The sequence below is a fragment of the Eumetopias jubatus genome, unplaced genomic scaffold, assembly GCF_037043125.1.
Source record: "Eumetopias jubatus isolate StellerSeaLion01/CBP00866 unplaced genomic scaffold, mEumJub1_p1.0 scaffold_4, whole genome shotgun sequence".
Taxonomy (NCBI): domain Eukaryota; kingdom Metazoa; phylum Chordata; class Mammalia; order Carnivora; family Otariidae; genus Eumetopias; species Eumetopias jubatus.
The window spans coordinates 57,485,915-57,510,543 of record NW_028274810.1 but is presented as its reverse complement, the minus strand read 5'-3'; the positions used below and the strand labels follow the sequence as shown (position 1 = coordinate 57,510,543).

At 39.9% G+C, this 24,629-nt stretch overlaps 1 protein-coding gene across 4 annotated transcripts in view; it reads left to right on the top strand.

Moving 5' to 3' along the window:
- Positions 1–141: 141 nt before the first annotated feature.
- NFIA (nuclear factor I A) overlaps positions 142–24,629 on the top strand; it is a 360,963-nt gene continuing 336,475 nt past the window's right edge. For 3 of the 4 annotated variants that reach the window (XM_028106853.2, XM_028106852.2, XM_088022398.1), the window contains exons 1-2: positions 5,315–5,421; positions 10,788–11,319. In XM_028106853.2, coding sequence (XP_027962654.1) covers positions 5,395–5,421; positions 10,788–11,319 — 559 coding nt within the window. In that variant the 5' untranslated portion in view covers positions 5,315–5,394. Of the gene's footprint in view, positions 208–5,314; positions 5,422–10,787; positions 11,320–24,629 lie in introns of those variants that run through there. The other variant, XM_088022399.1, reaches the window with a different exon arrangement.

Sequence of the window (24,629 nt, the reverse complement as noted above, 5' to 3'; positions counted from 1 at the left end):
AAAGCCTTCTGATTTGGAGTTAAAAAAAAAAAAAAAATCTCCAAGAAGCCTGCAATTGGCCAACAGCTTTAAAAAAAATCTCTTCCGGGTTTTCAACGGTTCCAAGTTTATTTAGATTTTTTTTAATGCCAAAAAAGGGGGACAACAAATGAAGCAATTCGTCTGAACATTTTAAAGTTTCTCACGTACTCTTTTTACATTGCAATGGTACGTGGTACATCTTAAACTTTCTATTTTGCGTTTATACGATGTGTGTTTTATAAACAACAATAATGGTAGAATGATTTTGTTTAAATGGCTAGGACTTTAAAATTTCTCTGGCTTGCATATGCATTTAAGTGATTGCTGGGTGAATGTCTATTGTGATGGTTTTGTTTTAAAGACGTAGCTTTGTGGATGGTTTTTTGTTTTTTGTTTTTGCTATGTGCATCAGAGACCGGGTTTCCTTTTTTCTTTCCCCGAGATTTGAAAAAATTGCTGAGCTTGACAGATTTTTTTCCTCCTAGCGCTTGCTCGGTTCCAGAAAGGGGGGAAAAAATCCTGTACGTGCTCTCTTCTGTAAAAAGACGTCTGGCCTCAGCAGTCAACCTAACTCGAAAAGAAATGTCTGGACCCGGAGAATAATTGACGATTCGATCCTCTAATCAATGGGACAACATGGGAGATTGACAAAAGCTTTATCCAATCATGAGGAGGCTTGGGTGTACAATGGTTCTCAGTAGCCAGAGGGGGCGGGGCAGAAAAAGATCTGAAGTTCTCTGCGGCTCTGAAGGGGATGGTGTGGTTCAAGCTGTCAAAGCTACAAGCTCTTCCGGATTTAGCAAGCACAATAGGAAAAAGAGTTTTTGAGTTTAAGAAAAAAAAAAAAACCTGGGGAATTTTTGCATGAATTGTAATGCCTTCTTAATTGCCTTTCAGAAAAAGTTAGAAAAATTCTTCTAGAGAAATATTAACTTTGCATTATTATATTTTAAATTCAGGGACACTGTTAACTTGTGGAATGGGAGGTTCAACTTTTAAAAATGCATGGCTTAAAAACTTGCCTGAACTACAGGACGGTATTGAGCTTTGGGAAGTAACATACTGAATATGCAGCATTGCAGAACTTCCCTGGTTATCTTTGAAGCTTTGACTTTTCAAGTACTTTGAAGGAATAGGCATGCCTCTCTTCTTGAGCTCTAAACAAGAATTTTAAGGGAGAGAGAATGTCTCACAGGTGGACTGACAGCTATTTTATATATTTGATAGGAAGAGGGGGAGAAAGAGAGTGTTTTGTCTCCACTTTTCTTGAATTCTGCTCTTTAAATATATGGTCAGTAGCAAATAGGATATTAAAACTGGCCAAGTTCACATTTGTTCTTGTTACCACAACAACCCCTGTAGAGGGTGTGTGTGGAAGATTGCTGACTTGCTAACTCTTAGTTGGAGTCTGGCCTCTTGGACAAGTCTTTGATACCAATCCAGTGGAAACCAACTGCAGTAGCTTGTCTTGGAGACAGTAACTGGCAGCCTCTGACTAAAGCACATCCATCTCTTCCTTCCCTCTGAGCATTGTAGACACCTAATTCTGTTGGGAAGTGAATGGAATATAGTATGGGCTCTTTCCCATCTTTGGATTAAATTCCCATCGAGCTATTTCCCAGGGCTTTAGGCCTTCTAATCAAATCTGGTTTGGAAATGTGACATTAAAATCCACTTGGATGCTCAGTTCAGTGACATTATTCAATTTAGTATTATATGCATCTAAGAAAAATCTGCACACAAGTGACCAGTAGGTCAAAAAACTAGAGAAAAAGATTGGAAAATGCTAGTGATAAAGTTAGGCTTGGTAAGAACTACAGAGTTAATGGCATTGTCACTTATGAACCCCAATTTTATCTTCACTGCTTTGGGCATTAAAATCTAAATCATATTAATAAGATCTTCCTATCAAGTAACCTCCAAAATGAGAGGTATTTGAGCTGTACATATAAGTGAAACCTTATTGACGTAATTTATATATCTAAGAGGATTTCACTAAAGCTGGCAAGGTAACATTTCTGCAAATAAAACACAGTAAATGCAAGGCTGGGCTCTGTGCCAGGAAGAATATGGATAGCAGAGAGCATGACAGGAGCCTCCTTTGCGCAAAGACAATCCCATTTCAAGGCAGCCTCCTAGCACTTGCAAAATAAATGATTGGAGCGGTTATTTCCAATAAGGGGTTTATCCTTCCTAACAATGGGTCATTTATATGATTGCAGTAAACTAGTTTTTTGTACTTCACCTGTTTCCTACAACTGTTCTACTATCCTTTCTTCCTTCTCTCCTCCTTCCACGCCTGCTCTCTCTCAAGTGTCTTAGTGTCTTTGTGAACTCTGGACAAGGATTTACTTTTGCAACTTGGGAAGAGGGGAAAGAGTTGGAAATGTTTTTTACCCCCAGACTGCCCTTTGAGGAACATCTGTTTCTTTGTGTGTGTGTTTAAATTTATGCCTGTTGGAGAGAAAGTTACCAGAAGCCTTTCTGTAACTGTAACTCTTCTACTGTATTTTTCTCAGTCTTGTTTCCAAAGGCTGTAGTTGGAACTGTGCTTTGTGGTGTTTCCCCCGCCTCCCCCCCACCCCATCCCGCGGGGGAGGGAGCGGGAGCTGGCGGAGATAGGAGAGAAAGCAGGAGCGGATGTGAAGGGCTTTGGTGCTGAACTTGGATCCAGCCCTTGCCTAGAGGGCGCAAACAATCGTCCCATATCCAAAAGTCTTACGAAGGGCGCCAAAAGTTACTTAAGATAATATTGCTAACCGCAGAAAGCTGGAAATCGCGGGCACATTCACTGCTGCAACAAAAGAAGTTTTTAAACTAGAAATATCAGCATTAAATTACTTTTCCCTATTTTTAAAAAACCAGGGCGATGTGCCAGTCCTTTATAAAAAAAAAATCCTTTTCTTTTTCTTGAGATTCAGTTAAAAGTAAGAATCTTTCTTGTTTTGGAAAGAGGCAAATGTGAAGTCTATCTTTTAATACAGCAAAAGAAAGATTTTAATCTGCTCTGGAAGAGAGCTTCCCAAGAGTACACACGGAACAATAACTTCTCACTGTGCCTCAGTTACATGTTGGGACCGTCAGCCAGAAACTTCTATCGAGGAAACTTGGAGCGAGTTGAAGTTATAGATCCCAGCAAAGGTTTTCATGGCCAGGGAAGTTGTCTCTGTAACTCGGCTTAACTTTTAGGACATTTCTCTTCTACTGAAATTGAAGAGGAACCAAGGAAAAGCAGTTGTTTAGTTGGGGAAAATGGGACTCTCTCATTGAAGATTTAAGTCATTACCTCCCCTCGCCCCTTAATAAATAATTTGAGAGATTTCCAAGGATATTTAGGAGCAGGGTGTGTGAAGATGGTCTCGAGCATTCAGAAATTATTTTAGCCATAAAGTAACTGGAGAACAAGCATAAAATGATTTTAGACAGATGCAGAATATTTCAGAGGATTGTATTTTGCTTTCTCCAGTAACATTTTTCTTGCCCCTTACTTAAAAGGGGTGGGGTTGCGGTGGAGGACCGTAGTCTGAATGAGAGTGGCCTTAGCAGGTCACCTCACACTCACAGTACAGAGTGGGCATTGGTCACCTCACACTCACAGTACAGAGTGGGCATTCCTACGGGAGTTTCCTCTATTCTGAGGCTCTCTGGCTATGTAACCTCTCCCAAGGTGCAGATTCCCCTGTCTGTGTGCCAGTGCCTCTCACCTTGGGCTTTCCTTTTGGAATTTTGAGAAGGATTCGCAAGTGCAGCAGGCTGCAAACTAGAGTTAGAAAGAGGAGGAGGAAGAGATGGGCTGGGGGTCAGGAGGAAGAAGAGTTTTTTGTTTGTTTGTTTGTTTTTTCCATCAGGGAGGAAAGCCTGGAGAAAAAAATATGAGGTTAAAAAAAACTGGAAAAGCAGGCTTATTGGCAACTTGCCAAACCCTAAAAACCACCCCCCTTCTCTGCCAAAACAATACTTTAGCAAACCTAAAATAATTGCAGGAAGCTCTTTTCCATTTTAAGAACGGTTACCTGGGGGAGGAAAAAAGAGGGGATTCTTAAAAGGCACCCTTCCAGAGGTGTCCCAGGAACAGGGACGGTAATGAGAGCCTGTGTCCAGTTTTGGGCACGCGTTTGTGGACCAGAATATCTCTCTTCCCTTAGGGGACATCCCTTTCACATTTTTTTTTTCCTCCTAAAAAGAAAAAGATGTCACAGCTAAACCACTGTTGTTTCTAAACGTGATAGAACTTTTTCTATGGCGTCTGTGTTCAGACCCACTAGTTTCACAGTCCTGGGAGGGAGAACGCTCATTAATCTCCGCCTCCTTTTCTCCAGACACCCCCCCACCCCCCAAATCCGGTGACTCTTCTGTGTGAAATTATTCCCCACCACCCCCGCTTCTGAATGCCATAGGACTGAAGCTGCACAAAGTTTGGAGGATTTTGTGCATAATTACCTCTACCGACGATCTATTCCCACAGAAAGCTCCGTTGGAGAGATTACAATGCTTTGAGCCGTACCGCATTTCAGAGGGGGAAAAAAAAAAGTTACCTAGGAGGTCTGATTTTTAAAAATTTGCATACATGCAAATTTGCCCTCCGGCCTTCTCCTCGGTTTTCTACGTGCCCACCCAGTGAACCGGGAGCGCAGGGCAACCTGGCAAAGTTGCCCAAGTCCTCCACCGAGGTCCGCGAAGGTCTGCGGCGGGGCTTGGGGGATGGGGATGAGGAAAAGTAGTTTTGTTTGCTTAAGCACATCCTGTGGCAGCCTATAGCTGCCCGGGAGTACAGACTGTAACTGCTCCTCACTGCGTTACCCAGTAATGCGCTGAGCGGGGAAGCGGGGGCGGGGGGGGGCAGAGAGAGCGAGAGAGCCTGCGAGCGAGGGAGCGAGAGAGGGAGCGAGCGAGCGAGCGCGAGCGGCCGCGGAGGCTCGGGACCCGGCTGGCCGCGCGGCGCCGCAGCCGCCCCCTCCCCCACGCACCCCCCCCCCCCGCGGCGGCGCGAGCGGGCGGCGGCTGTGCGGTGCGGTGCAGAGCGGAGGCGGAGGCGGGCGCGCGGGCAGCTCGCGGGCACCCGGCCGGGCGGGCGCGGGAGCGGGAAAGGGTGCGCTATGCCTTTAACGCCCGCGTACAGTAGACATGTATAGTGGAGTGTAGGGAAACTCTAGGCGGGGTTAAAGTTCAGCTCATGGAGCGGCAATCGCGCTGGCTGGCTGGCTGCAGTTGAGCCGAGTTGGAAATGTGAACGCAAGAAGCAGGCTTGATTTTTTTTCTCCCCCCTTCTCTCTCTCTCTTCCTCTCTCCCTCTTTCTCCTTTCTCACCCGCACTCACGCACACCTCCAAACCGCACACCCAGACGCACACGCACACCCCACCGCCCGGCAGTTATGTATTCTCCGCTCTGTCTCACCCAGGTAAGCAGCTGTTTGGATGCGGCGGGGTGGGGTGGGGGGGCCGGGGTTGCGGGGGCAGACCTGGGGCTGGGCGCGGGGTACTGGGGACCGTCGCGCCGGCCGGGCCCGGGGCATGTGTCTTGGTGTATGCCCGTGTCTGCGCGTGTTTCTGTGTGTGTGTTTGTGTGTGTGAGCGTGTGCTCGTGGGGGGGGGAGAGAAATACAGCTTTAAGAAAGTAACTTTGTTTCCATGCGGGTGCATTCCTCTTGCACGGCCATTTGTGTGGGCACATGGCTAATGGCGCCCTCTTATTAATGCGTTAATTAATATCGGGGCGATTGACTGCGGAACGGCGGTGTTTTCGGACGCCCCGCACGTGTTTCGGCGGGGTTGCAGCCCATGACACGCTGAAATCTGGACTCAGCGTTTCTGCAGCCGGCAGGCCGGTTTCTGTAGTTCCGCCGCTCCCGGGGAGGGGGCCGCCGACGGAGCCCACCGCACACCCCGCATGCCCGGGGCAACTGAAACCTCCGGGTGCGGGAGAACTCGCGACCCTGCTCCCACGGCCCGCGCGCGGAGCCCGCGCCGAGGCAGCCTCCCCAAACTCTTACTTTTGTTTATTGTTTGTCAGCCTTTGGGGTCCGGCCGCGGGAGGGACGCGGGCCGGCGTCCGGGGCCGGGCCGGGACAGCGCCCCTCGGACGCGGGCGGGCGGCGGCGAGCCGACCCCCGGGCTCGGCGGAGCGGGGCTGCGTGGACGCGCGTCCCCCAGCGCCGGCCGGGTGGAGCCTGCGTCCTCGACGCTCGTCGCCCGCTCGCTTTCCCGAGTGAAAGTTTCGCTGTCGGGACGAGCCCACGCTGCGCAGGGCGGCGAGCGGCGGAGGCCGCGGGCCGCGGGCCGGGGAGCGTCGGGCGGAGTTGGGCTCCGGGCCGCGAGCCCGAGCAGCAACCCGGGCCGGACGCGGCTCCCCCCGCCGCCGCCGCCGCCGCCCGCCGCCGCCGCCGCCGCCGCGCGACTCGGGCAGCTCCGCGCGCAGGACGGGGGCAACTTTTCTCCGACTCTACTCGGAGCGTGGGTCTCTCTCGCCCTCCGCCCCTCCTTCCCGTGCCCTCCCTTTCCATCCCTCTCTTGTCTGCCCCACCCCTAGGCAAAATATTGCTATTTCACGGCTCCAAATCTGGTCCCTTTTGAATATATTATTTATTTTCTTTGACTAAAAGGCATGAAGTCAAAGTGCTTTTGCGCTAAAAAATTTTTCAAAAAAAGTGTGAGCTTTCATACTGCTTTGGTACATTGCAATCTGACCATTAATCACCTACATGAAGTTGTATGCTTCATATAAAATGTTTATTTACCACTCCCTTAAAAAACCTGCCACCACTTATTGCTTTCATTTAGCAGGAGGTAACGGTTTAGCCGGAATACTTTATGGGTGGTTAAAAAGTATCAATAATTTTTTTTCTTTCCTCTCTAGATTCTGGTTTTATTTCTCACATGACAGCCTTTCTTATTGCAATATCTAACAGGAATAATACTGGCTATTTGATCTCAGAAGACTCTTAAATGCATCTTTTATGTTGAAATGGTCTGTTTGGGATTTAGGCCTAGCATTAGTAATGGATAGCAGTTGCTTTTAGTTATTGTAAAAGTTTTTTATTTTTCCCTAACAAACTTCCAAAGTTCCTATTTTAGTAACTTGTGGAAGTATGGAATGAAACTTTTCCAACCACTTCTGGCAAGGTTCACAATTGCATATGGATAAGATGCAAAGTGTAAGAGAATTTGAATGAGTTATGACTACAGTTGAAATGCTGAGATTCAAAGGCTGAAGTTCTTTCTGGCAAAAGTTTGCAGCACAGAGAACTTGTAGACAATACCAGGGTGCTGCAATAGTGGGGCATGACCTTAGCAGACACAAGAGTGTCTTCAAGTGAGCTCTCGAAAGATGAATTTATATTTTGGGTTGGTGCATGTATGAGGATACCTGTGTATCCATACAGGCCCAGGGCATAGTCAGGTACTTGACAAAGCTGGATTCTCTTGGCTCAGGAGCTATTATCACATTAAGAAAGTTCTGTTGTTGTTGTTTTTTTTTTAAACATATTTGGCAGTGTGATTGATACACCTCTAGGCTTTCTTCTGGAAACACCAGTAAAAAGAAACAGTCTAACAGTTTGTGAAGAAATTGTACACTAAATAATGAGAGCCATATATTTTGAGTTCTTCCTTTAAAAACTGATTTACAATTTTATTTAACTTGCTGGAATACTTATAAAGCTTTAGAGCTAGTTTTAGAAAGAAAAACTTAGGTAGCTTATTGGTCATTAAAGAAAGTCCAGTAAGCACAGTAATAGAAATACTCTAAATGAAAGAATAAACTCCATCTACATGTGTGCAATTTTTAAAACTTTATCAGGAAAATGCCAGACATCTTCTTTTCGTCCATACAAGCGTATCATAACCAAATCATTTACCTGGCCATAGAATGATAACCCAGTAGAAATTTATAGGTGAACCTTTGAAAGTAGTTCCAGCAATATCAGTGTTCAGTGGTTCTTAAACTTGGCTTACTTACAAACAGATCAACATTTAAGAAGCTGATTCAAAGTCATACCGCTTTTGAAACAGGTTTTCAGGTTTGTTTTCATTGGTGGCCTATAACTTACACACTGAGTACACATGTAAAATATTCTTTATTATCTCCTGAATATTTTGAAATATTACATAGCTTATGGCAGTATGTGCAGCAACATGATTTATAGAGGCTTACTATTTTTTTAGAATTAATTTATGCTGGGCCTTGACATTTCCTACAAGTTAATGATATTCTTTACTTTTGATGATCTGGAGTATTATTTCTAATTGTGAGTTGAGAAAGATGACTAGCTCTTTAATAGTACATGTGAGTAAAGTTATACAAAATATTGTGCACTTTTATTGGCACATTCTTGAAACCTTTGGGGAGTAATAAGTTGTAAATACTTTTGATGCAAAATTGGGGACTTAGATTATTCTTAATGATTAGTTGACATAGTTGGCCTCATTTGAGGGTTTTTATGATGAGATATATAGGCATTTGGTTGGCAGGTAAACAAAATCCTCTTGAACACGAATGAACGCAGTTCGCAGTTCTGTGAGAGGCATACTAGGAGTCTCTTCAAACACTAAATGCCCTGTTAGAATGTTTTTTAAAAAATGTTTATTCATATCAATGAAGCTTTTGAATAAGGTAACATTTTAACATAAATGTGAATTGTTTAGAACTTAGTTGTTCTTCACTTTATAAAATGGGCCTGAGATTTTAAAATGAAATCTTCTTTTTGGTGAAGACTCACTTTGTAGTTAAGGTAGACTACAGGAGTTCTTAATACTACAGAGCCTTGGTCCCTAGCATGTCCTGTGTATATAAGAAAATCAGTCAATTGAAGGACTGTTTCAAACCCCAATTTTATGTATTTTAGAGCATTTCAAGGATGAGCTCAGAATTTAGTAACGTTTAAATGCTTTGCGGTTTGGCGTATACCTTATTAGATAAACTGTGACTTGAAAAAGCCCCCCCTCCCACCACCACCATTTCTCTTTTTAAAGTATGGCAATAAGAAAGATTCTTAAACATCAGAAATTTAAAATGTTTATGGTAAAGAATAATATAATTCTTGTATTTTTTTCTGTTCCCTCTCCACTTGAAGAATGCACACGTTATAAAAACTGACTTCTCTTTTGGATTTTTATTGAAAAAGAGCAGTTTTCAAAGCTAAATTTGAAATGCAGAGCCTAAAATTTGTTCAGAGAGAAAAAAGATAAATGTCAATTGTTGAAGTGATTTATGTATTACATTAATATGTACTTTAAAAAATAGTCATATGTAGTGTTTAGATGATTGATAATTTATAATATTTTAACAGACCTGATAAAATATTTTTCCAATTTTAACCACTCAGTTAACATTTGAACATTTGAAAATTTAATAATTTCTTTACAGTAATAATATTTTGGATATTGCAGTTACTTGTGCCTCCAAAGTATACATTTAGGTGGATATTACAAACCGAAAAAGAATGCATTTTATAATATTTGTCTGTCCTCCACGCTTTTTAAAAAAAAAAGTCATCAAGCATCCTTTTGGTTTTCTTATCCTCATTTATTTGAAAGTAAATAATTTATCTTTTGGGGTTTTGTGCGGCAGAGAGAAGTTATGTAAGATTAGTGTGGGTTGGTTAATCAAAAGTTAGATGTACTCAGAAAGCTTTGTGGAGGTTACTCTTTAATTTTTCTTTGATTTTATATTTATATTTCCTAAGAAAGTATCAAGTAAAAGAATCAAGCATTTTCATAAGACACTAAGAAAAATGTAAATGTTTTAAATTGAATTTTATTTTCAAATTACTTGAATCTTAAGAGGTAACTGTGAGGGTTTTCCTGGAGTCTCGTAAACATTAAATGTACCAGGTTCTCTCTTTCCTTGTGAGAAAAAGCCTGAAATATTAATTTCAAAAGTTAAATATTCTCTTTTTTAAGGATGATTATTACCGAAGGCATTTCACAAAATTAACTGTTATTTAGTTGCAACCCTCTTGTCCCAATGACGCATTCTATTTACTATCTGGCATGTATGCTTTTCTTTGTTTTTTTTCCCCCTTTTTTCTTTTTGTTTCATTCCCACAGTATCAGCAAGTATGTCTTGGAAGTAGATCTTTTATTTCAGCCTGAAGAATATCAAATTCATCTTCTGCATATGCCAGATTTTTCTAAGTTTTTGACTAAAAAAATTATATGCAACTGTAATCCTGAAGAAAGAATTAAGATGTTACCAAAATGCCTAAGACACAGATTAGCGTCTCCATGCAGTATTTTTAGAGGGAAAGTCTTTGTTTTCATTGATCGTGGAGATGATTTTTTGCTCCTAGACTTCCATAAACATTGACTGGCATCTCGATGTTTAGGATTTGCCAATCTGGCGGCCGAGCCCTGGGTGCACTACAAGTAGTGAGGTCAAGGCTGCAGCAGAATTAGATGTGCCTTTCTTGAAGTAGGGTTAAGATCATATATTGTTGGAAGCATTTCAATACATTTCACTTACTGTCTAAAGGACTTGGGACCTAAGCTTGGCAGTAGATCCCGGTGCACTTTGGTGAACATACCAACACATTTTAAAATTTTTAGCCATTTCTTCTTTGAGACTGAGACATGATACTGACAGTTTTCTCCCGCCCGCCCCCCCCCCCCAGACTTCCCATAGGCATCCTCTGTGTAATTTGGGTACTGTAATGCTTGAGTCAACTTGCAAGGGAAATAAGTATTTTTTTTTTTTTTAAGTGACCATCTGAAGAAAAGTTGTTTCCTTTTGTTTTCTTGATAGTTATAGTTTTGTTGTTCATTTCTCCAGGATGAATTTCATCCTTTCATTGAAGCACTTCTGCCCCACGTCCGAGCCTTTGCCTACACATGGTTCAACCTGCAGGCCCGAAAACGAAAATACTTCAAAAAACATGAAAAGCGTATGTCAAAAGAAGAAGAGAGAGCCGTGAAGGATGAGTTGCTAAGCGAAAAACCAGAGGTCAAGCAGAAGTGGGCATCTCGACTTCTGGCCAAGTTAAGGAAAGATATCCGACCTGAGTACCGAGAGGATTTTGTTCTTACAGTTACGGGGAAAAAGCCTCCATGTTGTGTTCTTTCCAACCCAGACCAGAAAGGCAAGATGCGAAGAATTGACTGCCTTCGCCAGGCAGATAAAGTCTGGAGGTTGGACCTTGTTATGGTGATTTTATTTAAAGGTATTCCGCTCGAAAGTACTGATGGTGAGCGCCTTGTAAAGTCCCCACAGTGCTCGAATCCAGGGCTCTGTGTGCAGCCCCATCACATAGGGGTTTCTGTTAAGGAACTCGATTTATATTTGGCATACTTTGTGCATGCAGCAGGTAAGTGCGATGGTGAGAAGTGGTTCCACTTTCTCGTGTGTTTCTTTTCTGATGACCTCTGTATGTGCGGGGCCATTCCTGAATCCTCTTAAGTTGCAGGCCACAGTGCAGAGAGACAGTGTGCTTTCAAAGGTAAACCCGAGTCAGAACAGCCAGAAGCTGCCCGTGTCCGAGGGCACACCTTCATTTGGGTGGAAAAGCGTAGCTTTGAGAGGACTCTCACCAAGTTCAGTTCTTTTGGCAAGTAGTGTTATCAGAGGTGTTGGTAGTTCTGTGATATGTTTAGATCACAGTTTTTGATGATGGGTGAGAGCTGTAATAAAGGGGATATTGTAAATGGCAAGTGATCTCGTTTAAAAAGCATGGAGTTTGGTGGTGAGGCAGTATTTTTAGTTGCTTATCTTCTGGGCGTGTTTTTAACCTACTGGGGCCTCTTGAACCCCCTGCTAATTAAGAAGAGGTGGTAAGAGTACTACCAAATTGCTGATCATTTATGAAGGAAAAAGAATCACATGAATACGCAAACTTAGTAGCTTTGTATTTAGGAATTTGTCGTGTTGTCTAGGATAGCTGAGCGAGAAACAAACCAACTCTTTAAGTAATTGATGGTAAGGTTAATCTTAAAAGTAACCAACCTGTGTGGTGCATGAATGCACTAAGAAATCGATATTGATCATGGATTTAGTGAGTTGCTTTGATTGGTGATAAGATTCATTATTGTTTCAAGGCTGTTTTTGAGGCATGTTTTACCTGTGTATATTATAGCATTCAGAGTTAGCATTCAGGCTAAAACTATTGAGCACTGACTAAAAGAATGCATTTTTACTTTGTTTCTTTTGCCTTGTTTTAGACAAAAGGTTCATTGTGTTATGGGAAAGCTCAGGTCTTGTGTAACTTGTTGATTTTTTATATGTACATATCGGCCTTGCTAGGTTTTACCTTCATGGCAGTTACTTGAGCCAGATGGAAGAAAAGAAGGTTGTGGAATCCTACCAGTAGGCTGTTTTGGGGTTCATATGTTTATGTATTTTTTTCCGCAAAGGAGAAAGGTGTTACCTGTAAAATCAACACTGTACTGTTTTGCAAAATGTTTTTAATTCTAAGAATGTGAGCTTTTTTTTAAAAAAAGAAGTCAGCTGATAGCCTGTTCTCTATTATTTTTCTCAATATATGTTTTAGAAAGAGAACTTTTGTTATCCATCTGTCCTTACATAAGAAACTGGAGAAATTAACTTTGCAAGCATGTCACATTATCATTTGCATTCTGTTGGCAGGGGATAGATGAGTATTTTAGAGGATGTGATCTGTAAGTGTTTCAAATATTTGGGTTTTGGAGAATGTATACTTAATTGTAAGGAGTTCCTGTTGCTTTAGCCTGTTCTGTGTAGTGAAATGAAAAGGCAGCACCTCTCAAATGACCTCTAGACAGGAACAAGTATCCCTTTCTTAATCCCCTTTTCACCCTATTGTTACTTTGTTTTCTCTATTGAAAAAGCAGTGTTAAATTTTTGAAAAATTTATTTGCGTATATGTAAGTGGAGGTTCTGATAGGGAAAGGCAAGGTGCAAAAAAAAAATAATAAAATGATGGGTGTTATCAGTGCTTTCAGGGAGGACTCTTTAAGATCTTGTGTTTAATCTTTTCAGTATTTGGAAAAGTAAATAATTTATCAGTTCTAACAAATGCTCTAATTGGACCAAGAGAGAAAAATGTGGGTGCCAACAGGTGGTACACATCCTGGTGTGTGCTTCCTTACAAGGTACCTCAACGGGGAATACCGGTTCCGTTTTTGTCGGTTGTGAGCAGCACGCGTTCTGAGTTTTTGGTAAAAATATTGCCCTTCGAGTTAAAGAGCTGCAGCCTTCCGAGCTAAGGCCATCACGTGCCTTCTCTTTCGTCGCTGACCGTTCTGTCCCTTGCTGTTGCTTCCGATCGTGGAGCTAACACGGGGTTGCTGGTGGTTTCAGTACCCGCAGGATTGTGTTGGTTGAACGACAGGTAGAAGGTTGCTCCGGAGAGCTGGCATCCTTCTTGCTTGTGAAAGAGTTACTGACGGCAACATGGATCAGACTGCCTTTCGGTTTGGTTTTCCTGACGTATCCCAGAATGCCTCGGAAGGCCGCTGGCTTTCACAGACTGCCGCAATGGCCGCTGTGTGCTGTGCTCGCGACGGGACGGTTGCAAAAGCAAATAGTAAGGGCCTTTTGTCCGAGAATACTTCAAATTTGATTTCAGAGATCTAGAGACCTGTTACTTGTGGAAGGGAAGCTAGCTGCCAATACAAATATGAGGTAGATTGGTCAACTTAAATACAACTGATTTGACAAGCATCTGTTATAATACTGAAGATTTGTAAACACTAAACAATGTTTTTACCTCCTTAAAAGTTTTGAGAACTTGCCAGTATTGGCAGGAGGCAGAGACTCTGAAACGTGCTTCAAGAAACATGCCAAAACCATTGTGGCCTTTTCACCTATCGTGGATTTCCCCCCGCCCCTTTTACAGTGTTGTATTTTTTTTTCCCCTCCAAAATGCCGTTTTTCCTTCTAGATAGCCCCCCAAATGAGATTTTTTATTTCCCCTTCTAAAAATGTGTACAATAATTATTGCTTCATGCCTCGGCCTTTTCCTTGCTAGGAGGTTGAAATCTTAGGACACACATGTAAATACTGGAAGCTAGTGCAGAATCAGTCGTTTTTTAAAAGTGCAGGTGATTTATTCTGACTTACCGAGATGCTAAAATACAATACCTAAACTACATTCAAATTCCCCCCCCTCTAAATCCAGTGGCATTAGAACGGTGTGTATTTTGTGGCTGATAAACAGTAACAAGTGTAATGAAATTGGAGTGATTCCATAAGCCTGAGAATTTTGTCTCGTTAAAAGTATAAAAGAGTAAAACCATTTTATGCCCTTAATTTTGTCTTTATTTGAGTCATCCTTCCATAGGTATCATATGACAACTTGAAGATATTACGGAATTGTGGCAAATGGTTTTCTTTGTGGGCGTGTAACAGTAAAGCTAATTTATGACCAGTCTTTACCAGATGATCTGTATCAGAATCTACAATATACCCGGCACGTGGCAAGGTCACAATTTAAGTTGTTAAGGTCATAACCTTAGCCACCAGGCATTTGACCTTTTAGATAAAGTTAACCTTTGTTCATTAGTAGGCACTCAACCGAGAACTTTCTGGAGAGTTTTTGTTTTTTTTTTTTTTAACTGCGTCTGTATAACTTCTGGTAATGTAATCAGATTCTAGAAAGATTCTCAGTTTAGTTAAATTTTGTAAGAGGTTAGACTTAAAAAGAGGTTAGACTTTTTAAGGACTCATCTCTTGGATAGAGGTAAGTTGCTGTATCTACACCACAGAATGACAGAGTCACAATTTATTTTTGATAGTTATTACCTGCTGTGAGGTGGAATGAAACTCTGAGGCAGCTGTGTGGAGACATTGAGAAAGTAAAATGAAATAAATAGAATTAAATTTAAATCAACTAAGTAAAGCCCTTGTTAATTTTCTAGCGGTGTCAGGTCCAAAAGTTAAATTGCCATGAGCATCTTCACTTTTTGCAGATGAGGAATTTTCTAAGATTGGAAGTTTTTTTTAGTGGCCTTAAAATTTGCTTTGGAAGACTAATAAATGACCAAAATTTGTCAGGTAATGACTGTCATTGTTAATTAGCCTAGTGGCAGAGTGAACTCAGAGTTAATTGAATTTGTCCTAATGGTAGCATGAGGAGTGTTAGTTGTAAGGTAGAGAGGGATCATTTTTGCACAGTAATGTTTTAGTACAGTAGCTGCTGGTTGCTTCCATGCTACCCCTGTTACCACCTTTCCTTAGTTTTGTGGGACCAGGAATGGTAATGGTCCTGCCACTCACCGGAAGAACTGTTGGCGGTGCTTTGGAAGTCTCGTACCTCTTCTGGAAACCTGTACAGCCAGTATTACTGATTACCACATTACTTGAACCATATTGTTCATTTAATTATGCTGTTGTGAATGCTCATTTTCAATTACTTACATCCCGCTAGTTTTGCTCTGATATGCCACGTATTATTCCATTTCAACAAAGAGAGAGATACTCCCATTCAGGTGAATTTTAGTTTTATTTTGGCTTCGTGATTGCCATTCCTTCATATAGTAATAGAGAAAGCCGTGATATGCAGATAGACCAGATGGTCGTGTTGACAGATTGAGAATTCACTTCCTACTGCTTCAGAGCAGGTGTAAGATTAGGAGTGTCTGTGTATGAGCGTGTGTGTGCTTCGTGTGCATGTGTGTGCACATTCAGGCTGCACACAGAGGGCTGTTGAGAGCAGTGCAAATGATTTGTTTTTTAAAAAAGCTGGTACTTTAAAATACAGTATAACTATATGCATAAGGTTATCAGTGCATACAGAATAGTTATTGTAAAAAAATATTAAATGAAAATGTTAAATTGTGATGGCTTACAATTTTATGCTGAATGAGTTATGGTAATTTCTTAATTTTGGGGTAACTTACCATGTTAGTTTGCGGCAGTATTGCATATCTAAAATATGTTCAAGATATTTTGTTAGCAGGCGTACATGTGTATGTGTATTTATGCTCGTTTAAGGCTATACATTATGTAATTAAACTTTTTCAGTACGTTAATAAACTCTTTAATAGAAAGTTATGCAGTTAGTTCCTGTGATTTATAATAATAAGCTGTATTTAGAAAAAGAATGTGTAAGACTAACGTACAGTGATGTTTAAAATTAAAAGAGTGCCACCCTATCTCAAATTCTTACTCCAACCTTAAACTGAACTCAGGGTGGATTTTGTGGCTGACTGATCCATTCTAAATCATTGGTGTATGCACAGTTCTAAAAAATTTCATTTATCTTTTTATTTATCTTTTAATTCTTCAAAGGAAATAGCATTAACAGTCAACAAACTTGAGATAAATATGGCTTTTGTATCCTTGACGGTTTTTGGCTAACTTGAGGGTAGTAACAATATCCTTTATCTAGAATGTAGTAACAGTATCCTTTATCTAGAGTGTAGTGTAGTGAAAAAAAGATGGAAATTCAAAGGCAGAGAGGGTATTGGAATAGGGAGGAAGGGTTGTTCTGGAGTAAACTCATGAACGGAGGTCAGCTCATTTATGGCTAAGAGGTTTGAGTGTTGGTAAGAAATTTCCCAATGCTGCTGGCTTAGATTTGCCTTGTCTTCTTTTCCACCCAGTGATGAATAGCATTAATTTAAACCTATTTAGGGCTAGTGTGGGAGAAACCACAGCCTTTGTTGTGGTCACTGCTGTACACAGTAGGACTGGGTGTTTCACTTGGTTAAGGCCTCAAGCTGCTTCCAGAGGATGCAGAATGGCCTGTCAGTTTTTTAAAACTTGCACAGAAGCAGCAACAATTCTAATTGCTCGCAAATGTTAGTATAGATTATTGAAAGCAATTTTGAGGCTAGAATAGAAGAAAAAACATGAAATACAGATTGAATTCACTGAATGTGCAAAACTCTGGTTTATTACCATTTCAGCAATCATTTCCCTGTTGTTATTTAGAGGTTAGGTCTTGTTTTAAAATACATTATAAACTGTAAATCCTTGGGAGGTGGGGTAAAGGGGAAGGAAGAAGTCAGGTGGAGGAGGAAGAGAATGAATGAACTGGCATGCTTTGTTAAGAGAAACATAAAACCGTGAATTTAATCGCAAATGGAGATGCTCTTAAAAGTGTTTTGGTTTAAGTAATGACTGTAAAAGGATCTTGAGCAGCAAGATATCAAGTGGAGAATTTTATAATCCATCTCCCCACATTTTTTTTTTTTTTTTGCATAGTTTGTTTCAGACTAAGAGACTATTTGGGGCTTTTGGAGTTTCTATTAAAATTTTTAGGAAGGAAAAGTTTTGCAAAAATTCTTTCTGATCATTTAAGAGTCCAGCCAGTAAGGGATACTGTGGCATACATAAACTTGGAAAAAGGGCTATTGAGATGTTTGCTATTATTACCATTTTGCTTTTTTAAGGTGATAACTTATGGTATCATCAAAATTTTGACATTGCTTAGGCAACTGTAAGATACAAATTATTGATCCAAACTTTAGCGTCCCTGTGAACTTAACAGAATTCTCCAGTTGCTGCTAAGACAGAAATTACTTTTACCTTCGGTTTTTCCCAAAATATTAGAAAACATTGCTTTCGTGTTTTGTTATGATCATTTCATGGTGCAAAAGTATATTTTCTCTAATGGAATTAGCCCTCCTGTTAATGTTCTAGTTAAATAAACATGGCTTACGAGGCAAAGAAATAAGTCCACAAATGACAAATTGCAGCAACTCCGTAGAGAGGATGCTTTTGCCGTTTTGTTTGTCAAAGAAACCAAGTAAGATAAAATTGAGAGAAAGAAGTTCTTTTTATTTTATGTATTTTGGCGAGCATTGGTCTTCTTTCGTAAGATATTGCTAATCCCAAATGCAGACATGATCAGGATGATCATAATAGCTAGAGATTGAAGTGGAATAATTTTAGTGTTCTTTGAGACCTTTAGACTTATTTCTGTTCATGGCTTTAGCGTGCTTTCCTAGTGGTAAATATTTTGGACCTCGATCAATTGAAAGTAGAGAAAGGGAGACGGATGGAAGACAGGAAGGCAGGAAGGCAGATAACTTTTATTGAGTTGTCTATTTTGCGGCAAGCCTTCTAAGTTTTGCCATACATTGTAGCTTTCTCTCTCTCTCTCTCTTTTTTCCTCTTTCTTTTTCTTTTTTTTTAAATTCACAGTAATATTGCAAATAAATAATGCACTCTCCATTTGTACAGATGAAAATAAAGTCTCAGAAGGTCCAAGTGACTGGTGCACAGTAAGATTAAAGCCAGGCCTTCTGATTCCACACCCAGCGCTCTTCACCATATGGTTTAGATCCATTCTGTATCCCTGTCTATGTCCTGTTGTCTGGGGGTTGGATGTCATTTAAATGGTATCACACACCTACCTTGAATCAGAGGGAAAGAAAAAAAGTCAAAATCCTGACCCTTGCCATGGAGATGTTTTACTGTGGAGTCCAGTAAAACAGGCCCAGGATGAGGCCATACTTGGTTAGGGGAGGGAGAAAAGGTTCTTATGCTTTTGTCAGGGTTGGGGTCAAAGATCTGGAGTGACTTGTTCTTTCTTGTTCTTAGAATGTTGAAGTTTGGTGAATAGAAGCATTATTACACAGGTTTAAGAAATGTTTTTTCCTGTTTGTAAGATAGATGAATCGGTTCTAGATGCTTTGGGAAGCCACTGAGAATTAAAGCAAGCATTAGTTTAAAAATCAGAATTGCATGTAATATTTTACTAGGTAAATTTCTGTCCATATTTTCTTATGTGCACAAGAGGTATATTTCTAACTTCCCTTAATGATTAGATTGAAAAATTTTAAAATTTGCTTTACTCCAAAAAGATCCTTTGATTATGGCCTTGTGTATAATTATTTAAAAGAAAGCAAAAATTGAGTCTTATTAGTTTAAAATTGTTTTTTAATTTAAAAGAGAAAGGAGAAAAATTGAAAATAACAAGGTTTGTCTTAATCTCCTTAAATGTACTGATTTATTGATGGATTTATTTAATGCCCTTATTTTCATTTCTTTACGTTTAGGAAAGATTCGTTCTTAATGACTTCAGTGCAAAAATTCAAAGCCTCATTCAACGTGAATTTTATAACTGTAAATAGAAAAAAACCAGTAATTATAATTTACACTATATTCATTTATGTATGTTAAGTCTTTTAGGGTTTATTTAAAAAATAAGCTGCTGAACTGAACTTATACTGAATAAAATAGAACTGTAGCTTTCTTTTTAAGTTTCTTTTTTAGAAATGCTCATAAATCTAAAATTTGTGGAGTAGCAGTTATGCCAGCAAGGGAAAACTGAAGTATGTAAATAAAAGTGTAAACGGGAAATAAGAGGATTGGAATAAAAAAATAAGACTCATACCCATTGGCCCACACTGCCTACCTTTTGAGGTCTCTGATGAGTGTTTATGGTGGTCCAAGTAACCTATGAGTTTCCAAACAGAAATAATTTCCAGAGCAGATATATTCATAAACATACTTTAATGGATATTTTTGAAATGCTCTATAGGTTAAAAACGTGACATGAAAGAAAAGTAACAATAAAACATATTTTAAAAGATGAATACTATTTAAAAATTTCTATGTGTGCCTGTTTAGCATCTGCCATTATCAGGCTGTTGTCTTTGTTGCTATGGTTTGGGTGATTTTATTTCCTTTTGTAATTTTGCCAGCCCATGATTGGGTAGCGCAACATGTTCACGCTGTTGGGGAAGATGTATCTGTGGTGAGTTATATAGCTTGCTCTGAGTGGTAATTTTTGGTATGGAAAGATATTTGTCAGTGGATAATGGGAACTCTGTTGCTACAATATCAATTATCATTTGATTTTAAAATTAGGGACATACCACTTACTATGGGAAACTCGAGACTATCTCTTCTGTTATGTGTCTGCCTCTTACCCTATTGAAAGCATTTAGAACTCTGTGTATTTTAATCTTAAAGGGATTATTTAATTTTAAACTCCTACATAAAGTGAATATTCTACATGCAGGATCCCATCATTGTCACTTTCAAATACTCCATTGCCTTTCAAAGGAGCTGACATTACAAGTCCTTAGGTTGACAAATTCTCATCAACTTTTGTGAAAAATTTGGCTGCAGAAGGAGTAAAGTCAAAAGAGGGCCATAGACAGATGGATTTCAGTGTTAAGATGACATCAAGCCCTTCTTCGTGGCATTTTTAAACATTCCAAATGAGTGAGGAATGGAGATGCTTAAAGAGCTCACTATAGAATGAGTAATTAAGATACTATGTATCTGCGTGTAAACCTTCGTGGCATACTATTAAACAGAGCTGTATGGGCTCAGACATAATGGCAGATCAGCAGTGAAAATCATAAACATCTTTTATGCCAAATACAATTCATAAATAATATTAGACACTAAAAATGTTGATAGAAAACAGTGTATACCTGAGAGAATATTTTTAGCATTAAGTAATTAATTGGAAGTTAAAGATGAGTGGGTTACAGACGTTTAAGATCAAGCAAAGATTCTGGGAAAGAATTTGGCAAAAACTGATCTGCATATTTGTATGACCATAGCAAGATTTTTGCATGGATGCATATTATAGAAAAAATTACTAGGTTACTAAAGTCTCTGATTGATTCATTTAGTCGGCTTTTCCTCTCCTTCTTTTAAATAGTAGAGGTTTTCTTTTGGAGAGTAGTTTCAAGTAACTTCTGAGAATGAAGCCTTTGTAACTTGATGCTGTTCAACAGCATAACTATTGTTGTATGTTCCTGTCAGGGAAAGATAGTCATTGCAATACTTTTGTTGTATGGCCTCTTAATATGTGACAAGGACTTTTATTAAGAATTCTTTTTTCTGGGGTGCCTGGGTGGCTAAGTCGTTGAACGTCTGCCTTCGGCTCAGGTCATGATCCCAGGGTCCTGGGATCAAGCCCTGCATCAGGCTCCCTGCTCCGCGGGAAGCCTGCTTCTCCCTCTCCTACTCCCCCTGCTTGTGCTCCCTCTCTCACTGTGTCTCTCTCTGTCAAATAAAAAAAAAAAAAGGAAAAATAAAGAATTCTTTTTTCTTTTAAATGTACTTTTGAAAGTCCCTCCTCCTCTCCATCCAGTCAAGAATTACAGTGGTTTTTAATAAGATTCAAATGAGTTTTTATTATTTTCTTGGTCTATTCACTGTATGGACAAAAGTCTTATTTTTAAAAAAAGGTTCTGAAATTCATGTACTTTAGATTTTCTGTAAAATAAAGTGGGAGTAGTAATTAACAGAAAAGTGCCATCTCATCGGGCCCAGGATGTATACAGTTCTTTGGAGAATGAGGATATTACAGCCTGAAATGTTAGGGTTGAAGAACTAATTGTTCTAAAGATATTTGCTCCTCATCTCAGAAAAGATGGCAAACATGCAAAATGGATAAATGTAATCCTTTGTACTTTTACCACCTACATTTTTAAACTACAGTGACTCTGATTTCTCTAGAAAGGTCAGAGGTTTCAGACAGAAAGCTTTGTAATTCTTCAAAGAGAGACATTTTCAATTTTGCTATATAAAGACTGATTATGCATAGCTTTTTACTTTATTTGCAGTTGAGCCTCAGAGGTTCTGGGATGGGGGCAGTGCTGAGTAAGGGAAGCCCTGTCATGAGACAGCAGAATTGGATGGAAACAGATAGATTGGAGAGGAATGTAGATTCACATTTAGAGATGCGCATTTTTGGCCCTTTATTACCCATCCCCTTGTTTGAAAGTGAAGACAGGGCGGCTGTAACATTGCATTTTGCTTTGTACTAGAGCATTCTGTGATAGACTCTTAAATAACTTGGGCACTTCAGGGAGTTTACATCTCTGGGTGCCATTTCTTAGGATTGGCTTTGTTGGTTTTCCTAAATTGTGGATATGGGTTTCTCTGGTTTTGTGTGGGTTTCTTTGTTTCTATTTTGTTTTCCTTTGGGACTTCTCCAAGTTTTGGAGAATTTTTCGTGTTGGGTGGTGGGGGTGAGTAGAGATGGCTGACGACTTTTGTTGTGGGTTACTCCTGTTATTCAGGAAAGAGAGGCTCAGAAAGTGTTAGGAACTCACTCAAGGTCTTGCCAATAGTAAGTGGCAAAGCCAGGATTAAAGCCAGATCCATCAGAACCCAGACTTGTGTGGTTAACCTCTATAATATTTAAATTGGCTTTTCAAATATATTATTTTATTAGCTCTTCCTATAAACCTTAAACTTGGGTAGGGGAGCTTTTATAATTGCCTTTGTGCAGGTGAAGAAGCAGAGAGGCTGTGTAACATGTCCACAGTAGGACGGGTAGTTAGTGGTTAGGGCTGTTTATCTCCAAGGTGTTCCCCCAAGATATTGGGCTTTCTGAGCTCCGCCCCTGAATTTATGGATGGGGTAAAAGGTGTTTGCTTGGAAGTGCGTAATAGCGCTGAAAACCATGGGTTTCTCTGAAGTTTAAAAAGTAGTGAGCAGCTAGAGCTTTCTCTGGTTTGTTAATAGATTTCAGAGTTTCAAACCTTGAAGGAAACTGAGAGGAAACTTTCATTTATACAAGGTGAAGACACTAAGTGCCTGCATCCCAGGAGCTCTGAAGATAGAACATTCTTGTGTAAAGTGGAGTGCAGTTCCAGCCTGTTGTTATCATGTGCGTCAAGGTGGATGCTCTTTGGTTGGTGTTGGCATAGAAAATCTACCTTGATTGCCTTTGTTGACAGATTCCACCATGTCATTGGCAACTGGGTTCAGCAAACATATTTTGAGTGCTTACTACTTGTTAGGTACTGTGCTGAGTGCCAAGGATACAAAACTGAAGAAAATACTATGAGATGAGTTGATGCCATCTTGGATGAAATTTCTTCAGAAATTAAGATTTTTAAAATTTAATTAATTAATTAATTAATTAATTTAGAGGAGAGGACAAGCAGACTCCGCACTGATCATGGAGCCTGACGTGGGGCTCGATCCCATGATCCTGAGATCACGACCTGAGCTGAAATCAAGAGTCAGAGGCTTAACCGACTGAACCACCCAAGCGCCCCCAGAAATTAAGATTTTAAAGCGTTTGATGTTTTTGAATTAGGATCCTTACAAACTAATAGCCCGTAGGAAGCTTTAAACATTCGTAGAACCAGCTCTCAGTACTGCATAAGGTCTTACTGTACCAGGTATATGTAGAGGAATTCTGTCATTTGATGGTACTTCTAGTAAGTGGTACGTGTTTTGTTTTCTTATGTCAAAAATATCTATGTAAATGGAAAGAAAACCCAAGCAGATACAGGACAGGGCACAGGTGGTTTTATTATTTAATAGTTCACTGTGGCGTTTCCTTTAGAGAAATCTGGTGGTGCACAAAAAAAGTTCTATTTCTTGTTTAGAGGCCATCCTTCTAGTAATGCTGGAGTATAAAACAGAGTTATAGGAAAACTAAACAGCAGGAGAATGAGGGAGTGACAAACAGAAAGGAAGGGAAGGCCTTGGAGAGCAAGCCGTGGTGAATTCATTTGGCAGTTGGTAGTAGTTCCTAAAACACAGCCAAGTCTCTGTAGCATAGCCACTTAAATTCTCTGTTTTGCTCTGTCTCCGAAGAAAGTTAGCAGTCTTGAGACTTTTACACTGAAGTGGATTTTAAGTTGTCTGAGGTCTCAAGCTGCTTTGTCTTTCTTTCTCCCATGAAAAGAAGACAGATATGTCTTACATTCAGACAGCACGGAAGAGGTCCTATATGCACCTCTTATGTGTGTGTTAGTGTGTTAATGGGACAGCTGTGAGGGTCTTCTGGGAAAGTGTGTACAGATGGTGATAGGAAGGAGAAGAACTATCGCATGTCTGATAAATGAAACACGGACAACAACCCCAAAATCTGGTGGTCCCAAGCAGTGTATAGTGGAGCTTCTTTGTTTTTTTTTTTTTCTTTTCTCTCTCTCTCTCCTATCTGCTTATTGTTTAATCTGAAAGTGAAATCTGTTTGTCCAGCCATTAATATGTGTGCTTTTCTTTGAATAGAGTGCAGAACAAATGATTTGTTCTGTAATTATTTTCAAAAGGCAGAAAATCTGTGTGTAACATTGAGAATGGCATGGGATTGTCATAGAAACTCACTCTGAACACTGTAAATAAAAATGGTTGGGGATTAGTCACAGTACCATGTGGGACATCATGAAACTGAAGACAGATTTCTTTGTTTTACAGTCAGTAAGAGAAGTGAGGCAAACTTGATAGAGTTCATGGGATGTTAGCAGTTCAGTTCCTCTAGGGAGAACCATGTCGTCTTCAGATTAAATAAGCCACCTGGATACAGACATTAGAATTTACCTGATGATTTTAGCAATCACTGATGTTTCCTTTATTTTAAGAGTGTTTTATCTCCAAATCATGAAAGTTTAACAAGTTTGAAAATCTCTGTTTTTTCTACTAATCTTGAGAATCACCCCCTCTCACTTCCTCCCCACACCTTCTTTCCTTGTAATCTTGAATAGCATTTTTACAGATCTGGCCTTATTCTGTTTTCTTTAATCTCCTTTTTTTTTTCCGTGTACTATGAATAAAACTGAACACATTAACCATCAGCAGACTTCATTAATGTTATATGTTTGAAATTATATATATTTAGGTTAGAATAATGAGTCTGTAATAGAACACCCTTTTCTGTTTCTAAATCCATTATTTGGAAGGAAATTGTTTCAGAGTATTCTCATTGTCTAAGTCCAGCATCTGGAAAAGGGATTGTCTGTCTTTAAATTTGGACTGAATCCCCAA